Genomic DNA, 21248 nt, shown 5'->3' with positions numbered 1-21248 from the left:
GTAGGTGGGTCCAAGGGATCAGGATCTCAGGCAAGGAAACCTTTGTGTCAAAGACTCCAGAGAGTGGGCTAAAGCGTCCACTTGTATGTCGCTGCACAAGGCTGTACTGATGAACTGGTGGAAGGGACCAAACAGGTGGTTATAAAACTACAAAGCATCAGCCTGTTTTTGGTTGCCCAAAGGACAGAGAAGGTAGTCCTCTTACAATCAGCTTTGGGACACCTAGACTCACTTCTCAGAAGGGCCAATATGGTTCTGATAGCAAGTACTATGCAGTATGTGTATAGGTTTTAGGGGGAATCTTAGATGAGACCCTTTTAAACCAAGGTAGTGTCCGCTCTTGCTGGGCAGGAAAGGTCCTATGGCTCTTTGCTTAAAACAGAGGTCTTCTAAAATGACCTTGTCTAAAATTCCCTTCTTGTTCTGGCTGTACCCTGTCGTCCACTGCTGACGTCCAACCCAGAGGTGGCTGTGTTTTTTAGGAAAACCTTTATATAGTAAGCAGCTGGTAAAATGCTTCGGCAGGGACACTCAATTAACATTAAAAAGAGGGACTATGTGAGAGGCCTTTATGTCCCAGTCTCCCAGTGCTAGCAGCCCTTTATAGTTCTCCATCTTCTCTTCCAGGTGTAAGAAGATGAAGTCTCTTTATGCACCATCCCCTTCCCAAACTAGAGACAGCTGATGGATCTGAGTTAGAAATCACTGTTAAATCTGCTATTGTTTTGGATGATTTGATCCTTAATAAAAACAAGCAGGTCCCCGGAATGATGGGATAGTTGGCAGATAAAACTACAGGAAAATCACTTATCAAAATACACTTATCAAAAGGAAGTGCCCAGAAATCTTCAACTAACTCCGCTTGTAATTTGAGGGGAGCTACTGGGGCTCCCCTCAAATTACACAACTCACTGTTTGACAAGAAATATCTTTGAGATTTGTAAGTCATGCAGCCTAACAAATCTAGCGTTCTATTACTGTGCACGTTACGCCCCTCGTGCTAACTGGAATGGAAAAAGGAAAAAATGTAGGTTGAAGGATAGCCTACAGATGAAATGACTGTCCTGGGACTCCGGAGATCTGGGTTCAAATCCTGGCTCTGCCCCATACTTTCCCCTGGGACACTGGGCAAGTCACTTGTTCTCTGTACCTGGGTTTCCCCATCTATAAAATGGGTATAATTAGACCTGGAAGAGCTAGATTTTTATTGGCGAATTTCAGTTTCACTGACCACACCAAAACTGACATTTCCATCCATAATAATCAATTTATAGATCGGCAAAGTAAGAGAGATGCTGCTTGAGAACTTTTCAGAGCTTAATTTAAGGATGTTTACTTTGTATGTTTTGATGTGATATTGACCATTTATGTTTTAACTGTTGTAAAGTGGTCACTCGTTGAATCTCATTATCGACTATTAAAAAATTGTCTGGTCCCTCCTAATTTCCTGCAACTGTGAAAATTTGATAAACATAAACTTAATCATCACTTTGTACAACTGAAAATGTAAATTGATGCTTAAAAATAAATGTGTTGAAATTATTTTAAAAAATCAAAAATTGAATTCTCCCAGGTGTAGGTATAAAATTTCCTGTGTCTGTCCTGTCTAATAAGACTTTATCTAGAGCACCTGGGCTGATGGGGGCCCTGATCTCAGTTGGGCCCTTAACACTGCTGTATTACTGCCAGTCACAGTGCTGGTTGTTCCTCCCTGAGTCCTTCAAAGCAATGCACTACCTCCGACTTCCTAGGCTGTGGCTGTCAACACTGATTCTTGCAATCTATGGTACTGGCAGCAGCAGATCAAATGCCATGACTCTGCCGGTTTCTCAAACAGGATTTGAGCCTGGGGTCTCTACAAGCCTGGCCTACCTCAGCAAAGGCTCAGGCATGTAGAAATGGGGAAAAAGCTGTGTGGGAAAAGTAGGGTTGTTCCCTTACAGGAGAGGTTTAGTTTCATCACCCCTAAACTATGAGCTGCTTGAAATAATAGGAGCCTATACCTGATCTACCAGAAAGCCAAGTTTGAGTGATACATAATGCACGGCACAGTGCATATGGGAACTGAGCCATGCTCTACAGCACAAACCACACCCGGCCAGCCTTAAATGTCTCATTAGGTAAAGCGTGATAAATGTTTCTCTTGTTGCAGATGTGGGGGACTGCTTTCATCTCTCTCTCTCTCCTCCGTGAATCTGAGAAACATACACCCTACCCTGAGGAGGATTTTGTGGGTGCAGTGATGAGCCTGGGTTGGATGAGCAGAGGCCACTGAGTGCTTCAGTGTGGTTTAAAAAAAAAACCATCAAAACGCTCACCATTTTCACTAGCTAACACAAGAAGGCCCTTTAGTACAGCAGCCTTCATTGTCGCATCCCCTGAAGAGGCAGATGATCTACATAATTTACATGTATTGTAGTAGCATCTACTGCCCCCTCCCCTCCGTGTTCAGGGCTCTAAAGGGTACGTCTACACTGCACACTAAGTCTGGGATCTGATATGACTGAGCCCAAGTCTTCCTTTCACCACACACAGATCAGGCTGATTCAGATCAGCAAGCCCCCCAGGACCCAGGTTGAGGAAGGAGGGGGGGAGGGTATCCGACCCTGAGTCCTGCTGTGATGTAGGTCCAAGCCCTCTTATTTTGCAGCGTGGATGCAGTTAAAGCTGCAGAACTACAGCAGCGGATCTGTCGAGGGCCGTAGGGACTTGTTTGCAAGGCTGTGAGTTCCAGGTCCAGCCGCTCTAAGCCTAAGTTTACGATGCAGTATAGACGTGGGCTTGGAAACACTGAATCTGTGGCCCAGGATCCCAGGGACAGTGTCAACACGCCCTGTGGGGCTAGGTTCTGTTCACACATCAAGGAGAAAAGGAGTCCCTGCCACAAGACTTTCCAATCAAAGCAAAGCTCTAGGTTTTATAACCACTGGATGGATCTCTGTGGGAAGGAAGGTTGAGAAAGGGGGTTATGCTTTGCTGCCCCAGATCTGGGCATGTGAAGTTGTGCTTAGGGTGTATGGCTCTTTTCCCCCCTCTTGCCTCAATCTTTACGTAAGGAACAGTGGCTGTATATTGATTTAATGGGACTGAACTACCAGAATGGACATACTGGGTCAGACCAAAGGTCCATCCAGCCCACTATCCTGTCTTCCAACAGCGGCCTAGGCCAGGTGCCCCAGAGGCAATGAACAGAGCAGGGAATCACCAAGCGATCCATCCCCTGCCGCCCATTCCCAGCATCTGGCAAACATCAGCTGTCTGAGCTGATGCAGAGTTGCCCCACCAGTGAGTCAGTAATGCAGCCATTCACTAGGTCAGTGTCTATTGCCTCCAGGCGGGAGTTAGTGGTCCCTCCTTCCCCATGCTCTGGATCAGCACACAGAGTGGAGTGGGTGAAGTAGTTCTCTTTCCCTACCTCTGTTTGTGCCTGGGGATGTCCTTCTCCCTGGCCAAGCACCGCAAGGCCCTGATTCGGCTGGGGGGTGTCTTTGGGGGTGCTAATACTGTAATGCACATCATGCCACTGTAAGTCACAGCCTCTTCTCCTGTGCGCTGGGAGAGACTGCGGGCGAGGGCAGAGGGGGGGGGTTGTGTTTCTTGCCCCTCCCGCGCCAAAATAAATAAATAAACAAACAAATCCCCCCCCACCCCGTACGTAGGGGTCTGGGGGGAGTTTGTTCTCTTCTCCCCGGCAGCTTTCTGCTCCGCTGGCCCCGTGCTGCCGTCCGTCCTCCGCGCCAGCAGGCGACTCTAAGCCGAGATCCTCGCCGGCTGCCGGAGCCTCCTGCGCGGCGCTCTCTGGTTCCTGTGGCCGAGAGACCGGCGGGGTCCCGGCGGAGGCCTGGCGCTCTGGGCAGGTAACCTCGCCAGGCGCGCCCGGGGGGGCCCCCTCTCTCCGGGCCCCGGGGGCGCACGGGGGGGGCGCATCTCTCCGGGCCAAGAGGGTGCATTGGAAGCCCCATTCCTCTAGACTAAAGGGGGGACACGGGGGGTCCCCCCCTCTCTCCGGGCCCCGGGGGCGCACGGGGGGTCCCCCCCTCTCCAAACCCAGGGGGCGCACGAGGGGGGCCCCATCTCTCCAGGCCAAGAGGGTGCATTGCAAGCCCCATTCCTCTAGACTAAAGAGGGCGCACGGGGGGTCCCCCTCTCTCCAAACCCAGGGGGCGCACGGGGGGTCCCCCTCTCTCCGGGCCCCGGGGGCGCACGGGGGGTCCCCCTCTCTCCGGACCCAGGGGATGCATTGGAAGCCCTATTCCTCTAGACTAAAGAGGGCGCACGGGGGGTCCCCCTCTCTCCGGCTCAAGGAGGCGCACGGGGAGGGGGTCCCATCCGTCTAGATCAAAAGGGGCGCATGGGGGGTTCCCATCTCTCCAGGCCAAGAGGGTGCATTGGAAGCCCCATTCCTCTAGACTAAAGGGGGCACACGGGGGGTGGCATCTCTCTGGACCAAGGGGGGCGTACACCAGTTCATCCTGCCCGGGCTCAGGGTGGCGATAAGGGGTTCCCCATCTCTCGCCGCACTGGTTAGTACAGGATGGGGGAAGAGACCCTCGGCATTGGGGGCTGCTTCCTTATTAGACTGGGCAGCCTCCCCCCCACCCCCCGTGGAGAAAGGCGATCCAGCTCTGCTCCTCCTTGCATCATGGCAGGATACAGCGATCAGCTGCTCCTAAACTCCCTCCTAGCTCAGCAGGTCAGGGAGAGATGTTATTTCAAAGTCCTACTCGTGCTGTGTTCCCTTCCTGATGTATTATTTTGGCTGCATCCTTCCTCTGGCGCAGCCTGGTGCTAGGACGAGCCGAATGGCATTCGCCAGCTTCCAGCATGACAGGCTGCCTCTGGGAGTGATCTTTATTTCGTTATGTTCAGTGCTGGTCTTTACACGGGCTCAGGGCTGGACCCAAAGGCGATTCAGGCCCTAAAGATTCCTTCCTGCAGCTCAACTTTCTGTTTCAGAGTAACAGCCGTGTTAGTCTGTATTCGCAAAAAGAAAAGGAGTACTTGTGGCACCTTAGAGACTAACCAATTTATTTGAGCATGAGCTTTCGTGAGCTACAGCTCACTTCATCGGATGCATGCCGTGGAAACTGCAGCAGACTTTATTTATACACAGAGAATATGAAAAAATACCTCCTCCCACCCCACTGTCCTGCTGGTAATAGCTTATCTAAAGTGATCATCAGGTGGGCCATTTCCAGCACAAATCCAGGTTTCTCACCCTCCACCCCCTCACACAAATTCACTCTCCTGCTGGTGATAGCCCATCCAAAGTGACAACTCTTTACACAATGTGCATGATAATAAAGTTGGGCCATTTCCTGCACAAATCCAGGTTCTCTCACCCCCTCACCCCCCTCCCAAAAACCACACACACAAACTCACTTCCTCTCTTGCTCCCTCTGCTGTTTCCTGTGTCATGTAGGGAAAGCGTGAGCCCTGGTATCTGAGCTAGGATTCAGACTCAAACTAGATGGACAAGTCCTGCCTTGTACCATTAGAGTTGGCTTTTTCGGCCCCCACTAGTCCCAGCTCTCTATACCCTTTCCCTCAGCGATAACTTGGAGTACCAGTTACCTGCCCTATTCAAAAGAAACAGGAGCATCCATTTATTCCCAAGATTTTGGATCAGACATTTGTGCCTGCTATAACAGATGGAGAGACAAAAACAGTGACCAGCACATGTGCTGTGCACTCGCCTTCACCCTGCAACATTTTGAGTTTAGACTGAATATAAAGTAAATTGGAGGATATTGTGGTGAGGCGGGAGAGCGGCAGTAGGGAGGTGGAGCCCTGGTGTGATATGTTTTATCCTGGAGAGGAGGGAGTTACAGTACTGGGCTGGGATTCAGGAGATCTGGTGTCAATTCCTGACTCCTCCACGCAGTCTCTGTGACACTTTGGCCAAGTCAAGGATGATTTAGTTGGGGTTGGTCCTGCTTTGAGCAGGGAGTTGGACTAGATGACCTCCTGAGGTCTCTTCCAAACCTAATCTTCTTTGAATCTAAGTCACTTAGGCCTGGATTGTCAATGGGAGAAATCCCAGCTTGCTGTCATCTGTAAATTTTGTAAGTGTACTCTCCGCTCTGTTATTTAAGGCATTAATGAAAATATTGAATGGTACTGGACCTAATTCTGACCCCTGTAGAGCCCCACTTTGGTTCCTTCTCCCAGTTTGACAGCGAACAGTTGATCTGCTTTTTGAGTGTGGTCTTTCAACCAATTGTGTACTTCCCTGACAATTGTTTCATCTAGACCACATTTATCTAGTTTGCTAATGAGAATTTCATGTGGCACTTTGTCAAACCCCTAAGTAAAATCTGGATACATCCCATCTAAAGCTTTCTGCCATCTACTGCACTTGGCCAGTAACTCTGTCAAAGAGGGACATTAGGTTGGTTTGTCATGATTTGTTCTTGACAAATCCATGTTGGCTATTCCTTATATCCATATTATTCTCTCAGTCCTTTAATGTTTGTGACAGGCTTCGCTCCTCGGGTGGCAAGTCCTGTAGGAGTGCAAAATATTTCTCTTGTTCCGGCAGAGGTAGAATTGAGACGCTGCCCTCCATGAGCAATGTTACAAAGCAGGGCAGGTGATGCGACTGGCAGACCTTTCAGAGGCAGAAGGCACGGGAGGAGAGGGAACCTTGAGGCCCAGGGATGACTCTCTTATTTGGAGCGCAGTCTTAAAACTTTCTGAAAATGCAGCAGCCTGCCACTTAGGTAGAGTAGATGGCTGAGAACACATTCCACCTGTGCTCTGCCCTCTACTCTGGCTGCCAGTCTGATAATGGGTCTATTTCCAAGTCCTGGTCTTTAAGGACCCAACTGGGCTAGGACCTAGTGGCCTAGAAGACCGTCTCTCTCAACACACCTCCTCACAACAGGTAAGACTGGTGAGGTTGCTTCAGCTGGCACTCCCCATGGGCTGCTTTCTCAATACTGGGCCAGCCACTGGAATTCACTCCTAGTGGGTCTAATTCTCATCACCTTCAGAGTGTTCCGCAGGATGCACTGCTTTCAGACAGGCTTTCTCCTAACAGAGTCATGGAGGGTTCCCTGGCAGTAAGGGTTAGCCTGTTCCAGAATTGAGAGGCAAGAGACCTTACATTCCAAACCTTGCGGATGAGTCCCAGTGTGACCAGGGAGAATTCATATCGCCTCTCTGTAGCTCAGGGTCCCCATCTGAAAAATGGAGATTATGATGCTGATCCCTCTTTTGGGAAGCGATTTGAGAGCTGGTGAGGCTGCTACTTATTGTATTCTATCCCATTGCCTGCAATGGTTCCCTACCCAAGTAAAATGGCTCTGTCAGAGGCAGGGGAAGAGAGAAGGTGGCAGCTGTAATAGGATTTGCTGCATGCTCATGTGCTATGGCAGCAGGTGCCTTCAAAATAATTTGTTATAACAAGCAGCAGCAGCAGAAAATACTAATTTATACAGGGGAGGAGTCAGAGCAATTTAGTGGTAAGTCTGGAAATGCTGTGATGAAGCCAACTGACTTTGCATGTGACTAGATTAACTAATCTTTCTCTGTCTCCCTGCCCTGTCCTAGGATGATGGCCTCTATGCCCCTCCGGGTGACCTGCAGTCTGATCTCCTGGCTGTCTCTCTACACCTGGTTCTGCCATCGGTATAAGCACCGTAGCTACGAGTGGAGCTGCCGGCTGGTCACTCTGACCCACGGTGTCCTCGCCACCTGCCTCTCTGCTTACATTGGTTTTATCGATGGCCCCTGGCCTTTGACTCACCCAGGTGTGTTATGGGAGTTTTGCCCCAGGTGACTGATCTCATGGCAGAGAGTAGTGTCTTCTGAGCAGCAGGAGCGCACCCATCTTCCTCAGTGGATCTTGCTGGCTGTTCCCTTCTTGGGCTCCAGCTCCAGCCAAAATGTAATTGGTTCCAGGAAGGGGGGATTCTAATTAGTGTTGTTAGTGCTCCCTTTGTCGCCTTCTTCTGGTCTCACTCTGAGTCTCTTTGCAGCCTGCTCCCTCTGGAACGGCTTCATTCAAACCCGCTTCTCTCCCCTGCCCTGCCATCAGATTGGCTATGGCTAACTCTCCCTGCTTCTTTGTCTGCACTGTATCTGTGCATTTTGCTGGGGATTTTAAACTCCTCAAGGCTGGGATCTCTCATTTATGCCCCAAAAGCAGACTGAAGTAAGTAGGTGCTAATCCCATGGAAGCCTCTGGGGCAAGTTCAGCATGTAACTGGTGTACACTGCTTATGAAATGGGTGTGAGGGCAAAGTAATATTATTGCACTAAAGCTGTCACTCACCAAGCATGTAAGGAATATGAGAAACCTGCTAGTGAGTAGGAAACTGAGCCTGATTTGTTTGTACAGGGAGGGGGATTATTTCATATACTTCTGAAGAATATGAGCCTCCATTTAAAGAAAAAATCTTCCAAGTCTTATGGTTGCAAAGACAGCATTCCAAATGTGACCCGATGCAGTGCTGCCTTCCTGAGTGCAGGCAGACAGACAGCCCAAGTGCCTCTGTTGCTGCTCATAGCTTTGTCTAGGCAACAGCAGTGTGAAATTGACAGAATTCTTGACACTCCTCACCCCTGCCCTCAAGATTCTGAGCAGCTGCAGTGAAACTTAACAACCTCTTGTTAATTTCACGCTGCTACTTGGAAAAGTGCTGAGTGGTGATAGAGGAGGCTCCAGAGCTATTCACAAAGGACGAGGAGGAGGACACAAACATAGGCTGATTGATCATGGTGAGAAAGTACTCAGCCCCTCCCCAACATGGGAAGAGAGAGGGAAGGTCCGGCTAGATTCCAGCAGCCTGAAGGGGGCTTCCAATGTGAACCAGCAGCTGATATGCCCTAGTAGGAATCCCAGGACTTAGAGGATTTCGGGTAGTGATTTGCAGGGGAAAGGGCCTCTCCCCAGGCTTCTGCCTCTGACCATAGCTGTTGTGGTTCCACCTTCATCTCTCCTATCAGCCTCTGGCCAGTAGCGCTCTGGTAAGCATTTATAAGCATGATGACCATGACCGAGGGGACGGCCTAGAGTTATAAGCATCCGTTTCCAAATCACAGGGGCAGCTTCATGCACCAGTGCAAGGGCAGAGTTGGGCACAGTTTGTGCCTCCCCTGTTGAGAGGCTGCCAGGGGCCAGTAGGGGCTGGTGCAGCACTGAGGGCTGCCTTAATTTGTGCTCTTTCTTAAAAGACCCCTGTGAGATTTTTGCAGGGATGCAGAATAATGGGGACATAAGAATCCCACCTCCCGTTCCCCCCCCTCTGCCCCTGCCCGTCCACCCCAGAACAGCCCCATACCTGGCACTCCTGTGGAGGGGGAGCTAGTAGCTCTGTTCTGGTCATAGGAGGCCCCTGCACTGGAGATATTCCCAGGGTTTGGGGAGGGGGGGGGTTTACCTCTGTCCTGCAACCCCTTTCTGCCAACCGAACTGGCATAGAGGCTTTAGTGCTGTGAGGAATCGGGCCTGTGACCCTCTGGAACCACAGGTTTGAATTCTGGTAGGGTGGCCCCTCTCTTAGAAGCTGCGGTCCTGTCTGCTGTGAACGTCATAGCTCCCCATGATGGAGGAGCGCTGTGCCTTACAGGGAGGATTTTCCTCCCCACAGTCTTATGTGCCAGCGTGCATCCGAGTTCTGCCCTCCACAGGAGGCCTTGCTACATTTGGGAGAGAAGTGACTCACGGTGTGTTGGGGGGAGGCGCGTGTTTCTGTAATGCTCTCTGGGCTCCTTTTGGGACGGGAGGTGTTTTGCAAGCATAGAGGCCATTATTGTGACTTCCTCAGCTTTCCCTTGCTCAGTGCCAGGCAAAGCGGCCATTGCTGGAAGAGAACACCTTGCCCCTTCCGCAGATCCTGCCTGCCTGGTGTCTCCTCTCTTTAATGCACCAGCTGGTGTCTTTCCTTTCCAGGGTCACCGAACACAACCCTCCAGGTGCACGGGCTGTGCCTTAGCTTGGGCTACTTCCTCTTCGACCTGGCCTGGTGTGTATACTTCCAGGCAGAGGGCGCTCTGATGCTTGCCCATCACATGGTGAGCATCTTGGGAATCACGGTGTCTCTGGCCCTGGGTGAGTCGGCTGCCGAAGTCAACGCTGTCATCTTTGGCAGTGAGATCACCAACCCGCTGCTGCAGGCCCGCTGGTTCCTGCGGGAGATGGGGCTCTACCACAGCTTCACGGGGGATGTGGTGGATTTCTTCTTCGTGGGCCTCTTCACGGGCGTGCGGATCGGGGTCGGGGCCTGGCTCATGTACTGCGAGCTTGTGTCACCCAAGCCCAGGTGGTTCATTAAGGTGGGGGGGGTAATTATGTACGCGGTCTCCTGGGTTTTCATGGTTAGCATTTGCCGCTTCGCTAGGAGGAAAAGCATGAAGAAGTACCATGCCTGGAGGAGCAGGAAGAATGAGGAGCTGTACTCGGAAACAAATGGGCATCTGAAGAGTCATTAACCCTGGGGACACCAAGTTCACGATCTTGCAAGAAGGGGCTCGAGCCCCTGGACAGGAAGGTCATTGTTGGGAGATGAGCCATTTAACATTAGAGAGAACTGAGCCAAGTTCATCCCTGGTGTAACACCATTGAAGTCAGTGGAGTTACACCATAGATGCATTGGGTTTGGGGGGTGTTACCTGGATGAGAATGGATTAGAGGTGTGCTGTGTGTATGTAGACATATAGCAAACTGCGTGAGTGGGGAAAGGGCTTAATTTACAATTAAAGCAGTTGCCAGGGCAGAGGTGTAAATAGCAGTGTTAGTGGCTGACTCCTTCAGCACTGATACAATCTTGAAGGAGATCAGATCCAGCACTAGGTCTCTGTGTTCAATGTACTGCACAGTGCAGGCACCTAGTGTGGCTCTGATTTCCTGTTCAGAAGAGGTGTGGTATAGTGGTTGGTGTGGGGAAACTGGGAGTCAGGATTCCTGGCTCTGTCACCAACTCGCAAGGTGAGCTGCTTAGCTCTCTTTGTGCCTCAATTTCCCCATCTGTAAAGTGGGGATAATGAGGCTGACCTACCTCTGTGAAGCGCTTTCAGATCCTTGAATAAAAGGGGGACTGTACATGCAAATGTGGTAGATATTTATTATTCTCTAGGCATTTCCTTTGGAAGAGAGAAGCTTGGTGGTAGAGCCAGAATGCAAGTGCAGGTTAAATAGCAGTTGAGTCAGTATTATTTTTCTTCTGGTCGCTTGTAATTCTTTATTTATTGTTTGTTTTATTTCTGTTACAGTAGCGCCCAATCAGAATTGAGGCCTCAGCGTGGTAGGTGCTGTACAAACACACACAATGAGGCAGTCTCTGACGTGAAGAGCTTACAATGGCTTTTCCCCCCTAGCTCACTCCTTCCCACACTGATCATTAAAAACCAGACCCACAATGTCGTTCTGGGTTCCCTTTCTAGTAGTCAGGTGTCTAACCACTCCCATCACAAAAAGCCACATCAGCAAGTGGCTATAACTGGCCCCCTTGCTGACGGTCTCCGGAGGTGGGCTGCTCTGCCCATGGAGACTGCAATTCCCATTTGCAATGCTTCCCATCTGTCCAGGGACAGGGAATAGCACAGAGGAAGCTTGCTTTGCTGCTTCCTGTGCTCTGACCTGTGGATAAATGACATACTTCAGGCTTGTCAAACCAACATCTCTCACCAGCAGTAAATGTATGTAAAAACTAAATCCTTTAAGTAGGATGGGACTGGCAGCTCGCAGAGTAACAACCAGATCCTGACCTTGGTTAACCTAGTGTAAAGCCAATGCATTCCCACTGTGGATTTAAACCAGTGTATCTGAAACCAGAATCTGGCCCAGTGTTGCCTTTACGAAAGCCAGCTGACCTGGACATAGGAAAGCTGTGTTACTGACACTGGCCCCATGTACAGATTCCGCTGTGTTGGGGAAACTGCGTTCTTTCGGATGCTGTTGTATTTATCTCGCTGCAGTCTCTTAAGCACAATTTGGTTTTGATCCTGGCCCTTTAACGTGTGGATTCCGCCACAAACTAATCTACAGTTCATATTTCAGTTCTGCTGTAGACGTCGCCTGTTGCAACCAAAGAACTGACCTGCAAATTGCCACATGCCAGCTTCAGGTGAAAATAACTGACAGAAGGTCAGGCCAGTCCTCAAAGGGAAACTCCACCTATTTTGCTTGGTGCAGTGATACAAATGTTCACTCTTGAAGGGAGAAAGGAGGTTAGCAGAGGTAAGTGGTAATCAGGACTTCTGGGTTCTATTCCTGGCCCTGCTGCTGACATGTTTGTCATGTGACCTCTTTGCTTCAGTGTACCCATCTATGAAATGGGTATAATATTGACCTACCTCACAGGGGTGTCTTGAGGTTTATCAATAGGAAAGCACTTTACTTACCTATGGTGGGTATTTTCAGGTCTCTGGTGAGCAGTGCTGTATAAATGTAGAGTGTCACTGCTGTGATTTGAGAACTTTCCCCCATGGTATAAACTGTGAACTATAACTGGGACTAAACTTTCTAACTCAAACATGGCACTTCTCAGTCCCTGGCTTACTCAAATCACAAAACCCCAGAGGGATGCGATGCTTTTCAACAGTGATCACAGGCAGGTTTCTGAGAGATACCGATTGATACTGTGAACTGGAAATATATTTAGGGGCCAGTCCTGCAAACTTTTCTCAGGTAAAGTTCCTGTTTGATTAAAGCGAGGGTGCTGGGGTTGTTTGCCCACGTGGGGACTACAGGAGTACCTCTGGAGTCTCAACCACTTCCTGCAGTGGGCCTGAACCTGAAAATCTTTTTGGTGTGGAACTCTCATCAGTCAATAAAGGCTTTGTGCAGGGAAGGCTTGCAGGTTGGAGTCTCAAGTATGCTTAGAAGACAGCTGAGCCTGGTATGTTCTCAGTACAGTTTCTAACTACCGGCCAGGAATGGTTCCACATGCAGACCTAATGGTCTGGATTGAGACCTAGATCTTCAGAGAAGTTTGGTGTGCAGTTGCACTCACAGCTGATGCACAAATGGTCGAGTAGCCATGGTGGGTGAGTGCAGTGGAAGTAACAGCACATGCAAATTAGATATGCACTTTGCACAAGCCATTGTGCGCTTAGATAAATATGAGCTGTAATGGCCAAGGAGTTCCTTTATTTGTGCTTCCGAGAGTAGAAAGGGGACCTTGTTGCAGAGCCTCTGATCAATATCATGACTGTTTAGCATGGTATACAAGGGTGCCAGAAGGAGTAATTGGCAATGGCTTTGCAGAAAAGAGAGGGCAAGGATGCTTCTAGCAAAGGCCTTGTAGTGGCTGCAGTGGGCACAAGTACAGAAGCATGAGCCCAGGGAGAGGGAAGATACCTTGCCATCTGAGTGAAGCACAGGGTGTGAGGGAATGTCCTAAATTACACTGAGTAGAAGGGCTAACCCATGGTGTCTGGAACAGATGTGTGGGACTAGTGTGAAATACTAACTTGTGTTTGAATTACTGTGTAATAATTACTGATGTTCCACCGGTGGATGGTGTTGAAGCTTTCTATGACATTTTATAAAATAAAGACACTTTAACTATACAAGGAACCGAGTATCTCTCTCTCTAATGCAGTTTCTTCTTTTGAAGGTAAAATGCTGGCTGCCAGATGAGTCAGCGTGGCCTAGATCCGGGGTTCTCAACCTTTTCCTTTCTGAGGCCCCCTCAACGTGCGATTAAAAACTCCCTGGCACACCTGTGCCACAACAACTGGTTTTCTGCATATAAAAGCCAGGGCCGGCGTTAGCAAGCAGGGCAATTGCCTGGGGCCTCATCCCATGGAGCGCCTCTGAAACTATATTGCTCAGGCTTTGGCTTTAGCCCCGGGTGGTGGGGCTCAGGGCACAGGCTTCAACCCCATGTGGTGGGGCTTTGGCTTTCTACCTTGGGCCCCAGTGAGTCTAATGCTGGCCCTGCTTGGCGGCCCTCCTGAAACCTGCTCATGGGCCCCCCAGGGTGGGCTCGGACCCCTGGTTGAGAACCGCTGGCCTAGATGAATGGGTAAAGCATTTGGGATCCATACCCACCAATCAATGAATAAAGTATTTGGATGTGCAATCCCTCCTCTGCCAGTTTCTCATTAAGGGGCTGTGAGCAAGTCCCTTTACCTCCATGTCTTTCAGTGTCTCCATCTGTAAAAGGAGGCTGGAGTCTACGTCACAGGAGTGTTGTGGAGAGAAAACAAGGAGTGAGAATGGATCATCTCAGGAAGAGAATAAAGGTCCCAAAGCCGGTCAGAACAAATGAGGCCATCTATAGGTATTTGGGCCCACTTGGGAGGTTTTCCACAGCAGCATATAGAGGGGAGGATTCTGGCCCTCATGCTGCCCCAGCAGTGTAGAGCTGTAGAAGAGTCCCAGCCTCGGGGATGGGAGGGAGAGCGTATTTGTGGCATTCAGCACTCTGGGAATTCTGGGCTTCCTGCTGCATGGCCCATAGACAGCCCTGAGGAAGCTGCTGTATGTTTGAGCAGTCCTCGGGGCTCTTCTAACTTATGCTGGGTGCCACTGCAGTCCCCACAGCGTCCCAGAATCTGGAGGGTGCAAAGATGGTGTGAAGACCTATACCCGGGCTTTATTATCTGTGGGGCACCTCTTACGTGGCACATTGCAGAATCTAGCCCTGAGCTGGGGGGGAAACATGGAAGCAAGTGGTGGGTGTGACAGTTTTCAGGGTATCCAGGTTTGAGAGTCACCTTGTAACCTCCCCCGCCCCCATCACCAGCATGAGAAAAACTTGCTTGTGCTTAACTGGGTGTCAGCTCCCTGAGGCCACCAGCCTGTCAGCTACCCGCACATTCACCTCTGGGCTAGGCCAGTCCTTACTGTGCCATGCAGGCTAGTCATCAGAGCACCTCAGTCCCCGAGCCCCTTTGGAACTGTATGTCCCATCTGTTACCCACAGAAACACCACTTCTGCTTGTCTCCACCAAGGGAACAGTGTGCACCCCGATTTGTGTGATTCAGCTCAGGAACAGCCCCTGACTTAACATCACAGCACTCAGATATATTTATAGTAAAAACAACAAGTTTAATATCAACTATTTGAGAGAGTGTGTATAGATAATGGAAGGAAACAGTTACATATAAAACAAAACTGTAACACGCTTTCTAGAGCCTAAACTCACCAGTCTAACCTCCTTGTGGCTCATTCTCCAGTGTCCTGCCTCCCCGTTGACTTCACATGTCAATAACTTGCCGTCGTGTTGGCTTACAATGCTTACTTTACCTGCTGACAGAGAGACAGGTCAAAGAACCTCTTTTATCTGGCAGAAAAAATCCTGTTTGTCAAGTCTGCCTTGATACGGACTTTAAAGCACATTTTCAGTAGACGTATGTAACTCCTGACCTGGTATCTATATGTACATTTCACAATGATATGAACAATCAGTGTGACCCTGGCTTTCATTTAAGACTTCACCTGTTGCTCTTTGGTGAACCAGAATGTATATTCCAGAATCAGGATATTCTTGCAACCCCCTTCCCAGTTGGCATTTGGGGGTTCATGGATAACAGTGGGTTTTCCAATGCCATTGAAACCCATCTCATTTTATATCTCCCCATTCTCCTTAAAAAGCTTTTTTTTTTTTCCCCAAATGACCACTGTTGGCCCTAGAATACATATATATAACCTTCCCTTTCAATCCTCTGCCATTCTTCTGTAACTGATCCCCATATTTATGTTTTAAGAGGCTGGTATTTTATAAGATTCAGAGCTTTATTCCTTTGCAACAGTGGCCCAGGCACTGATGAAAAAGCCGAATGTTTTAAGACATTAGAGTCTAGACTTAATACCAGCACTGTCAGTAGGTCTGTTTCTTGGATATGAAAGATGAGAGAATGTTTTAAGCCTCATGAAAGTCCTGTATGCATTTCTGATCCTTCCAGACCTTGTGTAGCTTGGCTGGAAAGAAAATTGCAAAGTCTGCTGCCATTTCCAAAGAAATCAAATTGCAGAGAGAAATTGTCTGCATTGGCCTTGAGTTGCATGAGCAATTTCTGGGCAAGGAGGGACTCTTTTGATTATCCCAATATACCGTGACTTTTCTCCTTCCAAAACGTAGTGTGCACGTGTTCTAGTGAATTAGCATAGAAGGAATTCGCTTTTTATGGGCCTGATCCTCTTCCCATTTTAGGAGTGGTTTGCTTTTGATGAGCATGAGCCTGACTCTGCTCCTGTCACACTACAATCAGAGTTTTGGAGTTGATTTGGTGGGAACAGAATTAAAGACCTTGAAATAAGCAACTTGAGCTGGTCTGTATTTAAGATTACTACAAAATGCTTTAATTAAAAGGAGAGTATAGATGCTGGAACTGGGGGTGCTGTTGCACCCCCTGGCTTGAAGTGGTTTCCATCATATCCAGGGTTTATAGTTTGGTTCAATGGCTCTCAGCATCCCTACTATACAAATTGTTCCAGCATCCCTGAAGGAAAGGAACTTTTTATTCAGAATTAATTCAGGAGAAGTGGAGAAATTGTCAATTTTTATGGCATCCCCAATACCTCAAGCTTTTGGGATAACCTTCCTGACAAGTATAGTGTTATCTTTAATTGAAACTCCTGTCAAAAGGTTTCAACTCCTCCAGCACAACTGACTGTCCCGGTACATGATTGGAAATAGTATTATTTTCCAGCTCTGCAGGAACAACACAAGCCAACTCACACTTCTAGTCAGAAGGATGCTGATTTCAGGGCTTGTCTATACAGGGACACTTAGCAAAGTTTGGAAATTAAAACCAAAGGAAGGCCATTTTAATTCTGAATCATTGTGTTCACATAAGGGTTTAATGTGGTTTAGCTAATCCACTTTAAAAGTTAATTCAGGTTAATTTTCCTGAGTACACGAGCCCTTAGAAGACCATAAAAAGAACGGCTCCATGACAGAAAGCACAGTGTGTGGAGACTTGTGTATACTTAAAATGTTTTGCTGCTTTAATTATGACAGTACAGTTAAAGCAGCAAAACCCTTCTAGTGTAGACACAGCTATATCCATATACAAGAGTGTGTGAACTAGTACAGTTTATTTTAGTTTGGGGCCTATAATAAGCTATACTATTATGTCACATTTAGACCATCACAACAGCATCTATAGTAGGGCTTTTTCCACTATAGTCATGTGATTGAAAAAACCACACTCCTAACCAACATCGTCTGCTGATAAAGTGTTTAAGCACAGACCACTCCTGGGTATGTCTCAGCTAGCAGTGTGTGCTGAAATGAACACAGAATTGCTCCCTGCTGACAGCAGAGCCATTGGCTCTTTAAAGGTGCAGCATACAAAAAAGCATCCCAGTTACATAGCTCTATGCACAACAGCAAGAACGCTCCCACTCACCCCCTTCCCCAAATTCCTGATTGCATCAAAATGACCTTTAATAGTGACTGATCAGGCATCATATCAGCTTCTAAAACAGATCCTGTCTAGGTCAACGTGAGGATAAAAGCAACAGCCAAATGTCTGACTGTAGAATCTCCCCTTTTGAGTTGTGGATGGCTCAATGGTTAGGTTCATAAGATACATGGCTGTCTTGCTTCTGGTCATGGCATCGGAGCCAGCTTAAAGCAGACTCAGAAGGTAAATCTCAGCAAAAGGCCAAGTTCAAAGTAAATTCCCAACTGGCTCAGAAGGATATAACCCCAAGTAAGTTCCCTGGGATCAAAGAATACTGAACCAAGCCCTAGCCCAGAGCAGATTAGATAATGCACAGGTGAACTCGATTTAATCGAAGCTCAGACAGTTACCAAAATCAATAAGGCAGGAAGATTTAAACTGTGCTAAGCATGAGAGCAAAACCAGCCTTAACCTACTCCCAACAGAGGGGCAACTAGCGAGCTGTATGGAAAATTAATATAATCAATTGCATTTTGGAGCCAGCGAAAGGCAATGCTTAGTGCTCTATGCCACAAAGCCAGGCTGTGGTGAGAGCTTCCACTTACAGTCAGGGGACTGCTTTCCATGTTTTAAAACATAATAAGTGGGTTGGTAAGACCCAGCATTGTGATTTGTGGGGAGCAGTTGGCTTGGCAGCAGATGCTTCAGCTATGATGGATTCGTGCATTGCAAAGTGAAAATAGCTGAAAAGCTGCTGATAGATCTGTTTGCAAGTTGAAACAAATGGATTAACTTCACCGCCTAGCTGCTCTGTTTCAGATCCTCATGCTTTGTTCCCTCTGGGCGCAGTTCTGTAGCCAGAGAGAGTGCTGGGGACGGTCTAAGCAACCAGTCTGTGTTAGGTAAACTTCATGGCATAGCAGGTTGCAATGCTAGCAGCATTACCTCAGCCTTTCATCCTTCCTCGACAACTTAAGGTCAGTGTGTGGGAGACTCTTACAGGAGACTGTTAAAAAGTCAAGGATGAGGCCTTAGAAACCAAGGCCCTCTCTGTTCGTTTTATGTGTTAAAAGCTTAAGGCACATTTTGTAACATTAGGTGTTTCCGCCGGTGTCCAGAGGCAGAATTTCCCGTTCACACCCTGTTGTGGTAGGTCCCAAAGAGCTGTCACCGCCCAGAGATGGCTGCACTTAACTGGTGCAGTGTATAGTTTGCAATGAAAGGTGTCATTTAAATGTAAAATATTAGTGTTTTCTATCACCAATTCTAAATCCATCACCTAACGGCAGCTGAGGTTGAGAGGGAGGCCTTAATCCCACAGATTACTGGGGATGGTAGAAATCTCACACATGCTTCTACCCTTAAATGGAATTAGGATTAATAGAGTTTAAGGCCAAAGGGACCCATATGATTATGTAGTCTGTTCTCCTGTAGTTGCAGGCCAAAGGAACCTCATCCATGATTTCTCCTTGAAGGCAATAACTTCTGTTTGAGCTAGAACATATTTTAGAGAGATACCTGGTCTTGAATTAAATACTGCAAGTGATGGAGAAACCATCATATCTGTAGGTAAATTGTATTCATGGTCAATTACTCTCTCTGTTTAAAAATGTACAGAATGTAAGTATATAGATTCCTCATAAACAGAATCTCTTTAATTAAACTTCTTGCTCTGTTTATACCTAGGCCAAGGTTAAAGCTTGAAATGCTTCCTAATGCTGATTTTGGTTTGGTTTTTTTTTAAATTTAATGCTTTCTTCATATTTTTGAAAATAATACAAATGAAAACAACCAAACAGACCTACAAAAGAAAGAGATGTTTATATTTAATCTACAATGAAACATGGAAAGGAACTGACCAGAAATGCTATACATACCTCAGCCAAATGGACTGCAGCATATACTGGCTACCAAAAATAAGGAAAAGACAACTGGTCAAAAATTTTCAATATCTGAAATGCTCTGGAGAAATAATTCTTCAAAAGTAGAATTTTGGCGGCACATAAAAATAGCGTTGTGCACATTTTTCCTGTTTGTTTTCCCCAATTAGCTAGAGAGCTATTATTTTTTTAAAAAACTTCAAAAAATGAAATTTTTGTCCAAATTTGAATTTTTGGGGGAAAATTTTTGCAAAATGTTACTTTTCTGACTTTTTTACCACTTCCAAAAAAAAGTTTCTAACTTACTGATCCAGATTCACTACTCACGTAAGCAGTTCCGGCTCAAATAATTCTCCCGGAGTTGCTCTTGTGGTTGGTTTGGATCATTGTGTGTAGAAGCAGTTAGCATCTTTCAGGCTTAAAAGTCACAGTAAACCCAGGCACACCAAACAAACCACAATGGACCAGATCCTCAACTTGTGTAAATTGCTTTTGCTCGGTTGAAGTCAATGGAATCATGACAATTTAAACCAGCTGAGGACCTGGCCCAGTGAATCCAGAGCTGAACCCTAGAGTGTCAGCAAACTGGTCTGACTAGATCGCCCATAAATTCCATAATCTGAAGTTTGATTAAAAGACTTATTGCAAAAGTGTGGATTTCCTTTTAAAATGGGTCCCCTGGCCAGATGGGTGGTTTTCCGGTGGGAAGTGTGATGCTGGGATGTTCCAGCAGATGGCAACAGGTTCCTGGTGTGAGCTATAGGAGTAAGGTAGATTGGATCTCTTTCTTTTCTTTTCAGAAATAAACACTGTGTAACCATTTTGACTTGGGTTTGTATTTCCAGGAGTCCAATGTAAGAGACCTCAGAGGAGTTGTCCTTCTTATACCATCCTTTACTGCAACACCACCTGAGGAGTTCTGATCCATGGGACAAACATCCTTCAATGAAAGAAGTTCCCAGTGCTTTGACACACTTACTTCTGGTCTGGACACTGGAGAATATGCTATAGAGAACAACCTTGCATTGCCCTGGAGAAACGGATTAGATCACTTTATAGCCCTTTTCCATTTCTAATATATGTTTCTATGAAGGTTCTAACTGTAAATTGCAGGCTAAATGCAATTTAGAACAAAAAAAAATCTATTTTAATTAGTAGTGCACAGTTTAATTGCTTATTGATTTTAGCTGCTGGATTTCACATTGTTAAACTGCACAAGCAGCAGAAATCTCATAAATACCCACAGATATTAAATTAATAAATGTTACATTTGGAGGCACACACCATTGGTTCCTAACAAAATCAACATTTGCTGAAAAGATAAACAGTACTTGCATAAGGGCTTGTTTTGATTAGCTGTTTCCCTTTTTAATTGTTGAATTAAAAATTAAAATGTCTATGTGACCCATGAGGAGAGAAAGTTAATCTCCACAACAGTGTCTTACATGGACATTTGTACTTCTTCTTGAGTAGGGGGGGTGTTTTTGTAGAATGATTCTTTTAAACATTGAGGCAAGTCCTTAGCAGGGTGTAAATCAATTTAGCTTCATTGATTTTGATGGAGCTATGCAGATTTATTCCAGCTGAGGATCAGGCCCATTCTCTTTACTGTATTTGTGTTTACACTTTCTTGTTACAGCCATATTAAGATAGAAGATCAGCAGGAATGCTGCTACCCAGCCAGCAACTGTGGTTGCCAAAAGCTTTGGTGGCATGATATGATCGCCAATGATGGGCCAAAAATGAAAATCCAGCCTGACCAACTTAAGGACCTAGCGAGTGATTGATCTGGGTGTGGATTGATCTGCAAGGAGGCTATGTCCCTCTGAGATTGGTGATGATGCTGGTGATGTCTTCCTCTTGCTAATTGTTATTGTAATGTGATTATTTTGTCATGCACAATAAAATACATTAAAGAAATAAAATAAAAGGACAACACCACCTGATATGCAATTACCAGCCCTGACAAAAAGCACAGGGTCTCCCAGAAACCCACCTTCCGTAAGATCAAGACATCAGCATCATCAGCTGAAAGGAAACCACAAGGAATATATAGATCT

The 21248-nt window shown here is 47.1% G+C and overlaps 1 protein-coding gene across 5 annotated transcripts; it reads left to right on the top strand.

The window, feature by feature from the left end:
• Window positions 1–3794: 3794 nt before the first annotated feature.
• LOC140901644 (TLC domain-containing protein 5-like) lies at window positions 3795–21081 on the top strand. 5 transcript variants are annotated; one of them, XR_012155914.1, is made up of 6 exons: window positions 3795–3857; window positions 7555–7754; window positions 9899–10268; window positions 12005–12184; window positions 14099–14234; window positions 20034–21081. XR_012155914.1 is itself a non-coding variant. In XM_073320853.1 (5 exons), the coding sequence occupies exons 2-4, from the start codon at window positions 7556–7558 to the stop codon at window positions 12159–12161; spliced, it is 726 nt and encodes a 241-aa protein (XP_073176954.1). In that variant the 5' UTR covers window positions 3795–3857; window position 7555; the 3' UTR covers window positions 12162–12184; window positions 20034–21081. The 5 variants fall into 5 exon arrangements, 4 of the variants coding, with proteins under 4 accessions (XP_073176954.1, XP_073176952.1, XP_073176951.1 ...); XM_073320853.1 differs by lacking the exon at window positions 14099–14234; XM_073320851.1 differs by lacking the exons at window positions 14099–14234; window positions 20034–21081 and adding an exon at window positions 13566–14091.
• The last annotated feature ends 167 nt before the right edge of the window (window positions 21082–21248 follow it).

The sequence above is a fragment of the Lepidochelys kempii genome, chromosome 22 (assembly GCF_965140265.1).
Source record: "Lepidochelys kempii isolate rLepKem1 chromosome 22, rLepKem1.hap2, whole genome shotgun sequence".
NCBI classification, from domain to species: domain Eukaryota; kingdom Metazoa; phylum Chordata; order Testudines; family Cheloniidae; genus Lepidochelys; species Lepidochelys kempii.
Note: the sequence above shows the minus strand (reverse complement) of the source record. Positions and strands in the feature narration are given on the sequence as shown.

What these genes read in the sequence shown, in the direction of transcription:
- LOC140901644 (XM_073320849.1), top strand. Translation starts at nt 7,556, where the DNA reads ATGATGGCCTCTATGCCCCTCCGGGTGACCTGCAGTCTGATCTCCTGG. An exon ending in CTGGCCTTTGACTCACCCAG is followed by an intron (nt 7,755 to 9,898) that starts GTGTGTTATGGG and finishes TTTCCTTTCCAG; the next exon opens with GGTCACCGAACACAACCCTC.